General features: G+C 37.1%; 1 protein-coding gene across 1 annotated transcript in view; it reads right to left on the bottom strand.

Annotated features, from left to right (window-relative positions):
* Positions 1 to 203: 203 nt before the first annotated feature.
* Positions 204 to 9,414, bottom strand: part of PRTFDC1 (phosphoribosyl transferase domain containing 1) — a 47,761-nt gene continuing 38,550 nt past the window's right edge. Inside the window, exons 5-9 of the mRNA XM_007430671.3 lie at positions 8,256 to 8,273; positions 7,292 to 7,374; positions 5,589 to 5,635; positions 4,211 to 4,287; positions 204 to 3,593 (exon numbers count right to left, since the gene is read on the bottom strand). Of these exons, the coding sequence (XP_007430733.2) occupies positions 3,546 to 3,593; positions 4,211 to 4,287; positions 5,589 to 5,635; positions 7,292 to 7,374; positions 8,256 to 8,273 (273 nt within the window). The 3' untranslated portion in view covers positions 204 to 3,545. The remainder of the gene's footprint in view (positions 3,594 to 4,210; positions 4,288 to 5,588; positions 5,636 to 7,291; positions 7,375 to 8,255; positions 8,274 to 9,414) is intronic.

The following is a 9,414-nucleotide window of genomic DNA, read 5'->3' as shown; positions in this document are numbered from 1 at the left end:
GATCATGGTGAAGAGATTATTTATGTGCTGAGAACATGTTTTGCATGCCTTCTGAGATTGGTGTATAACCCCACCTCCAGATGTAACAGACTGCAATGGCTGAAATCCCAAAGCTGAACCAGAGGAACAATAGTTGCCAGAACTTCAGGAGAACCTTCTTTAAAGAATCACACCTGCTTACAGCCCTAAAAATGCATACCTGACCAACACAGGGCAGTAATGGCATTTAGTGATACTTAATACTTTTTAAGAACATCTGAAGTCCCATAATTACTTTCATTTGTTTTATTCAGATAGGACGCAAAAATACAAGCTAGAGCTTAGGTACAGGAAAATTTGAATTAGCCCAGAGAAAAGATGTACATAGTTTTTCCCAAAAAGCATTTATTTACACTGCAAGGGCTACAAGAGGGTGTGCAAAGGTATGCTAAAAGAAAAGAGGGAAATCATAAGAAATTTGCAATAAAGCAAAATATCCTAGCTGTTTATTAGTTTAGCGGAAACTCCAGTCTAACAACAATAGGCCCCATGCTATTCAGAACAAAACCACTTGCTTGTGATTTTGGGGCGGGGGGGATTGGCTGCCTCCAGGAAGCTATTGAGAGCAGTTTGTATATAGCCCAAAATGATCTTTCTCCAAGCATGCAATAGGTAAAAAAGGCAAAACTCTACTGAAGATGGCCGTGTAAAAAACAGGAAGCTCACTAAAGCAGCTGTACTTAAAATGCTTTCCACACTATTAGTTTTTGTTTTAAAATTATTCCTTTGTTTTTCAGAACAAAATGTATGTAATCTCGAGAAGCCTAGCTTCTCATTCCAGTATTCACACTCAACAATCAATAAATTGGCTATGAAAAACAAGCACAAGGGGGGGAAAACCCGATTTTTTAAAGTGAAATGCTTTTTAAGAATATCTTTGGCTATCCTTAGTTAGACCTATGGAAATGTTTGTGCTTAGTAGGCTCTGGGGATCCTTTTCCTCAAATTTATGTCTGGGTGTTAATTTACAACTTCCATCATCCCCAATAAAAGATTATGGGTTATGTAGTCCAACACATTAAGAGATGCCATTTGGAAAGCGAAGCTGAACTGCTCCTGTATTATTTCAACTAAAATTTAAGATTGGAAGCCTACTGATTTTGGATGGTGTTAAGACACGAATGTAAGCTTTAAACTTATTGCCCCCTCAACCTATTTGTTCTATGCTAAAGCAAATTAAACAAGAAATGATAATCACCAATATAAAAATAATGATTAGCTTAAAGCAGGGGTGGTAGACTTTGACCTTGCAGGATCTACTTTTTTTTTACCTCAACTCTGAGGTCCACCAGTTGGAGCCAGGTGGAAATTAATGGTTCAGGAACCTGGACATAGCAGTACCTGGTATTTCTGGGCATAAGCTCAGTCTATAAATTTTTAGCACTAGAAACTCACAAATATAGTCATATTTCTCTCCCTAACCCAGGTTTTCTTACCAAATATAGAAGAAGAAAAGACTTCTAAGTCTTTGCTAGTTTTCAACCCCTGGGAATTGGAAACCTTTCTTAATTTACAAAAACACCTGGAAATTTTCCAGCATATTTAATCAAGCTTCACTGTGTTAAATGAGATTTATTTTTAGCTCCACTGTGTTAAGTGAGATTTACTTTTAAGAAAGTTACAATAAGAAATGTAACCCTAGATGCAGAAGCAAAGTATGAAAAAGGACCATTCACAAGGAGTGAGCTGAAAGGAAAATAAGTTATCATATTGACAGAGTTCAATGCACTTTAATGCCTAAATAGTTTTTACAAAGGAATTATAGCACAAGGGAAGGCACCACAAGGCTTACAATGTTGTATCAGAGCCGCTACTGAACAACTGGTATAAGTCCCACCAGTCCAAGTGTGGTAGGACCAATACTTCCACCATAAATTGAATGAGATGCTTTGAACTATAACCTAAGACAAGGTTATAAATTAAATTATCTGTGCCATAATTCAAATATGACTTTAACGTTTGTTAGAGGACAGCTGAGGATTCTGTAAATTGGCTTTCCCAAATCTTACAACCCCTAGATGTATTAGGATAGCGATTCTTAGAATTCCTATATGATGAGATGAATTCTGGGATTTGCAGCCCCAGTACATCTGGAAAATGCCTATTTGGGAAATGCTTAACGCATAATCAGCCATTCCAGATATATTTCATAAAGTAGTAACAGTGCTATGAATTTTAACACTTCTCTTACGAAAAAGCAGCTTCTGTTTTCCATGATCTACTGTGCTAATACTTGCTTATATTGTTCTAATGATTCCAAATTATTCCTTGTTATCACTGAACAGGAGCTGTAGCCCCAAGCTGAAGAAATGTAAAGCGGCATTGAAACTAATTTTGTGGAGATGTGAGAAGCAGAAGACAAAGAGATGAACAAAGACAGCATGACACTAAGATCAGATGAGGCATAGGCAATTGTCCCTACCCTCCAGATATTCTGGACTTCAATTCCCATCAGCCTCAGAAAGCAAGAGTCTGCCAAAACAAGTAAAGGATGCCAAATTGCCTTCTTCTGAATTCCCCTGGTTAAAATGTAAGACTAGGACTAGTAACATCTAAGTTCAAATCCTAGATTAGTTCTGAAGCTTACTAGAAGGTTATAATGTAGTGGACATAATACTGGACTTTGAACAAGAAGACAATTGCTCGCTTAATTATGATATTCCCTGCCTGATTGCCTACCTTTAAGCCATGTTATGGTTTAACTAAGTTTTGCTGAACGAGCTATAATGACCTGGTTCACACATAATACTAAGCCAAAAATAATGGTTTACAAAACACAATGTTTAAAACACAATGTGGTTTGGTTGCTTCTATGAACTCAGACATTGGCCCCAGCCACTCTTGACCAGCCTAAGCTATCTCAAGGAGCTATTGAGCTGAGAGAGAATCATTTACTCTGAGGTCTTTGCTCCTTTGAATTTTAAATAACAGGAGAGAATAAATATCTCAACAATGATTAAGTCATCAAAAGGAGATGGTAAGAATTATGTATTTGAAGCTCTGTTAAAGAGGAGCTTAAGTGAAGGCACTACAACACTGTCTGAAAAAACTGGAGCTTTAAAATGCAATAATTGTTCTAATAGTCCCACAGAGCTCATTGATCATTGTGCAGTTGTGCTCAACACACATTCTCAAAGGCACTTGTTATACAGGGCAAGGAAGCTTGATGGTTGGAAACAATGGGATTTGTAATCCCAACAGATCTGGCATGATATGGTTGGGCAAGACTGGGTGCAAGGAATTAAAAACCAAGTTTCCTTTCACCTCTAATTTCTATTCTTTTGGATTTAGAATATTATGTCTTCTTTGCCTTTGACCCATACTGGTTACCCTAGGAAGTCTGAAGGAAATTAAAGGAGTCTAATTGTGACAAAGTCCAAGATGATCCTTCCTGGGGAGTTGCCATATATAGTCCAGTCTGAATGAGATGAGGGTCAGTTGGTCTGTTCTTAAGGAGACGATCAGGAGGACCACCTATCTTCCAGACCAGGATGATTAGTTATTCTTCAGACTCTGTATTTTGCTTTGCCATGGTTATTGATAACACATAAGTGCTGAAACAACAGAAGTTTAGGATCACCATTCACTGAAGGCAAATAGTATTTATGCAACCAGCTATGCACTACATTCCCTAGAAAATGCAAAGTGCAGAAACATAGGAAGTTAAATACCAAGTTGGGTCACTGGCTTATCTAGTCCATTACTGTCTGTCAGGGCTGCATAACTACCTTTGGTTTTTGGGCAGCATGCCTCAGGCCACCCCTGGATAAGACTGGGGCCCCACAAAAAAATAGGCAGGGGCAGACCAGTTATATCCAGTTACATATGATTATTCTTCAAGAATGTAATAATTCCCCCTACTGCCACATTAAAAATTACTATTTGAATGGTCTCCGCAGGCCATATTCAAGGCTTTGTGAGGCCACAATGAGTCCTGGCATCCCTTATCTACATTGACTAGCACAAACTCTCCAGGATTTCAGACAATAGACTTAATCTATTTGGAGATGCCAAAGACCGAATCTTTGCATTTGGACCCTACATTCTACCAATACCCATTCTCCCCTGCTCTTATTTTCCCCTTCTGTTAATATCCTACAACAGAAACACTTCTCAAATGACTATGTAATAAAAAAGCTTATTTCAAGGAATCAAGAGTCCTGAAACTTACGTTTAGGTCTCTGAAGTACTCGTTGTAGTCTAAGGCGTAGCCCACCACAAATAAATCTGGAATTTCAAATCCATAATCTACCACAGGAAGAAGAAAAAGAAAAAGGATATATTGTTAAAATGATAATCAGAGGTGCTTTTTTTTCTTTACATAGTAGTTCAGTAACCTGAAAAACATCTTCATTAGCCAAATCCCAGCTATGTCTGGTCTAGGAAGGCTCAGATGGGAATATTTTACAACTGAAGCAGTCTGATCCCTTAAATCAGAGCTGTCTAGAGGTGTCCAATTAGGTCACATATGCTGTCCCAAAGTGATCCTCTTGGTTTTGATACAGAAAAGGGAAGGAAATCTAAATATTTTTAACTTTATCTTATTCAATCAGATTTCTCCTCTTATATTTTTCCATCAGCTTTTAGCAACAACAGCTGGTCGTCACAGGCATCCATTCTTAAGTATTTGTCAAAATGACAAATTGCATGTTATGGCATCATGACACAAAGTCTGCCATTTCATACTTGTATCATGTGTTACTCAGAAGTACATAACAGAATTTGCATCACAATGTATGTTTTGTCACTTGCTAGAGATACCAAATTGTATTACAATCTCCAGTTGGATGCTGCTTAAATATCTTTGGATCTTGTTAATGTTTGAAGCCTCAAACCTGGTTCATGTACTGTGCTAAACCATTTTGTGATCTCTTTGTTTCTGATTTAGACAATAAACCATGAATTTCTGTTTGCCCAGCTAATTATGGTTCATTTAACAAACTATGGTTAAACAAACCATGGCTTGATAAGCATATGACATGATTCACACAGTGACCAACTGTGAGGGTTAATGATAACAGGCATTTTTTAAAGCACTTATATAATACAACCTTGAAGGTGGCTTAATGAACATGATTTAATACCTAACATTCTTGAGAATGTGAGATTTGTGATGTTAGGCAGTTTGAGACTACACAGAGAGCTATAATTCCCACATGCAGCTACAAGGCAAGGCAGAGATTCTTGATAGCTGCATCAGGAATAAGCAAGCACATTGATGCACATGGTTTTTATAACTCTTGCTTCTTGGCTTGTGTCAACAGGAGCAGCTAAACTGATCAGGAAACCATCTGATTTTTTTTTCTTGGCTTATCATTCTAGTTTGTTAGGAGAAGAACAAGCCAAGGATCCTAATACATGCAGAAAAAGGAAAGAAGACACTTAAGTTGAGCACTGTGATCAAGAGGGCATTTTCACAGTGCGTTCTTAATACCATTTTTCAAGAGCACCCTAGTGGCTAGACATGTTGCATCTTGTCTATTTTTAGAAATGGAAGTTTTCTTTAATATCCCTGTGAACATGAATAAAATCCACAGAAGAGCACTTACAGTCCGGCCTGAATCCATCTGGTAGAGCTGTTCTTTTCACCAACAAACTATCATTAAGTAAAGAACAAAGTGTTTCCATGGTTAAAAAAAAGGTTCAAATAATTTAGCCTGTACAAGTCAAGATTCGCTAAACTGAACCATGGCCCATATTATGAATGGCCACCCTCCCTTATTCCAAGATGAATTATGGAGATGTCTAGCTGGGTAATGTCTATTTGGATGGGCAGAGGCTCTCCAGTGACTCTCTTCAAATGCTAATTGTTTCTTGTAACTGGACATGGCAGAGTTGGAACTTAGGTCTTCTGTCTTTTCTTCCAGCAGAAGTTAGAATCACAGAATTAAAGAGCTGGAAGGAGTCCGACTCCCTGTTCACTGCAAGAATCCAAATTAAAACATTCCAGATAAATGTATATTCAGCTTCTGCTTGAAGACATCCAGCAAAGAGAACCCACCATTTTCTGAGTAATTTGCTTTACTGTCGAACTGTTTTTACCATTGAGAAGTTCTTCCTAATGGTACACTGGAGTCTGCCTTCTTGTCACTTAAGGCCATTATTCTATGCTTTGCATTCTGGGGCAAAAAATAATGGGTCATGGCTTATTCTGTGTGACACCTCTTCACGTATGTGAAGAATGTTATTATATCTCCCCTTTTCTTCTTAAACATAGCAAGCTCCCTTGGTCTCTGTTTGAGAAATAGTGTCTAGCCCGCCAATTGTTCTCTCTGCCTTATTCTGTTTTCACTCCCACAGGACTTTGCACCCAGCATCTTGATAATCCTGGTTGCCATCTGAGATGTTGAAAAGGTAATGGGAGCAAGATCCCAATGGATATCCTCTCTTTGTTTTCCCATCTCTTAGCATCTGCATCAGATGCCACCATAGACATCCCATATAGAAAGCAGATGGCATTACACTTTTGGTAAGCAATCTCTCTTCAGGGATGCCCTTGTGGTATACAAGGGAAAATGATTAAATACCTGGAGATTAATCATGTAAACTGTACTTTATTTAATTTTAATTACATTCAAATGTAAATTAAATCAAATTTTGTTTTTGCCCTAGCCATACCAGTTTATTTGTCTTGGCTTCCATTTTTGAGAAGTGCAGTCCTCAGTATATCACTAAGATGCCAAATGTTGTCCAGGTTCTTGTGTGAAAAAATTTTCTGCTCTAAATGGAGATGCAGCCATAGAGGCTAAGCATACTTACTTAGAATTAAGCCCGATTAAAAACAGTTTAACTTAGTTCTAAGTAAACAGAAGGATTGTACCATATCTCTCCACCTTCTAAATCTAATCCAATGTGCTGTTTTGTTTCCTTTCTATAACTTTGATTAGGCAAAACAACCCAAGTGCTGGTCTATTTTGATGTGCTCTCAGTTCAATGGCCTTTCAGGGTTCCAGCAGAGAGCTTTTACCAAACACACCCTAATATTTTTAATACTTAGAGAAAGCCTGTGCATGGTTCCTTCTCCTGAACTATAACATGGTTTGTTCAGCTTTTGGTTTAGCACCAAGTGTTAATGCTGCCAAAATGGTTGGTAAGCTATGGTTTAATATTACTTTTGAACTTAGCTAAGAAATCACAGTTAAGGAAATTATGACTTTGCACCAGATTGAATCAAGCCTGAACCTGGGACCTATTGCACAGGAAGTACAATGCTCAACTTTCAAGCTATAGTTGTTCACGAATGAACACTTACCTTGCTACCTTAACCATTCTGGGCTTGTATTTTTTAATACTGTCAAGGAGCGCTTTCATAGTCCTTCCAGTTCCAATGATATCCTTGGCAAAGTGCAAAATGTACAAAGGAAAAAGTGTCAGCAAAACAGTGGAAAGTGCTGTATTTTAACATTTTAAATTATATTAAAAATAAACACACAAAACATATTGTTACATTTTAAAAATAATACAGTAATATTTGTTTCTAAGAAAAAGCAAAGGCCTGGTCTTCCAATAACTTTTTAATCTGAAATTTTAAATAGAAGATGATTTACAAATATTCTATAAATACTTTCTGTTAAATTATCTATTTTTACTATTGTTTGGCATTTAACCAGCTATTCATAAATTACTGGTATTTCTCAAATTTCTAAAGTATATTATTTTAGCAACTAATCATAAGTTCATGCCTAACATTTGGTCAACTTCATAATTTCAGATTTCATAATATCATTTTGTTCAGTGATCAGTCTATGACGAATCCACAAACTTTGGACATCCTTTCAGTACCTTATTGTTTGCAAGTAGTGACAAGGACAAAAACAAAAAACAAAAAACCCAGAAAGTATCAGACATAACATTATTTGATGGTTGGAAATTGGGTAAGCCATGGGAATTTTATTTTTTTCCACTTAAGGTCATCAATATTGATCTACTGGCTAATTAAATGCTTACAACAGCCTTCTCTGATCTGGTATCCTCACAATTTTGGGGCAACACAACCCTCTGAATTCCTTGTCACTGTTGACCAAAGCAAATTATGGAAGTTATAGCCCCAACATATTTAGAGAGTGCCAAGTTGGAGAAAGATGTATAAAAAAAGATTTTCACTTTTTTTTTTGCTGAATTCACAAATTCTATGTGAATTCTATGCCTATACACATTAAATATAGTAAGAAATCCACATAAACTGCTCTTTGACATAGACAAATATATGAACTTACCTCCACAATAAGGACATTCTGCAACAAAATAAAGGGAAAACGTTTAGTTAGATAGAATGTAACTGAGTACACTCTTCATCTGTTCAAAATCTTACCACATAATTGCTTTCTGGTTCTCTTTCACCATGGCTAGCCTTTGTTTAAGTGGACTTGCTCTACTCCAAGTCCACTTTCTTTACATGTAAGCTGTAAGACTCTATAGAAATCTAAGATTATATAAAATATTAAAATATTAACAAGAGATCCCATATTTTGCAGGTGGACAGCAACAAAGAAGATCACATCACCTAAACTCAGTTGCAATTCATAAACAAGTTACTACAAAACAGTACAAACATGAGTCTTAACCTGCCAATGAGCAATTTTCTCAACACCCCTTTGCTATCACAAAAAAGTCCCCAGGAAAATGGGTAAATTCTCCTTACCCAAAAGCAACTGAGGAAGAAGTTTACTTCTAACTTGATATGTGAATCAGGTATTTGAGAAGATTGCACACAATGAGCCTTTTTCCACTGCTAAACTGAAATGTTTTTTACCTAACATTGAATCAGCAGAAAACTATAGCAGCATGACATTTACTGTTTCTGCTCCTGATCCTTATCCTGCTTCAAGTCATTGTGATCACCTGGCTTCTATCCAAAGCCTAACAGGATTCCTATATCTCGTGTCTGTCCTTGGACCGTACTGGAATCAGAGGGATAAGACTACTTCAACGCTACTATAGCTAAAAAAGATGTTGCCATGGGATTTTTGTGCACTAATTAGGTGCATGTGGAGAAAAAGGCCCGAAGATTTCATTAAAATAATTTACTCTGATTTACAGGAGGTTCTAATAGGCAATCGTGATTGGCTAGTGTAGTCTCAGAATCTTGCTCTGTACAAAACCCAGCATGTGCACTCTGTAGCCACCAAAATGCTACTTTAGGAACGTTTACTGGACCATCTTGGAGGCTGAGCTAAATCAAGTTGGTGTTAATATAACCACTTGAACATATCTGAAAAATTGTGCTAGCAAGTACTACCCTGCAAACCTATCTATCTGTATCTGTATCTTATCATCGTCACCACTACCCCCAACATTTTCTAATCAGTTTATGCTTCGCATACATTGTTACAGATTATCAGCATTATCAAGCCTGCATTGCTGATGGGGATTTAA

This window comes from Python bivittatus, unplaced genomic scaffold (genome assembly GCF_059951505.1).
Source record: "Python bivittatus isolate LINGU-HERP-01145 unplaced genomic scaffold, Pbiv_v1 ctg000610_np1212, whole genome shotgun sequence".
In the NCBI taxonomy this organism is placed as follows: Eukaryota; Metazoa; Chordata; class Lepidosauria; order Squamata; family Pythonidae; genus Python; species Python bivittatus.
Note: the sequence above shows the minus strand (reverse complement) of the source record. Positions and strands in the feature narration are given on the sequence as shown.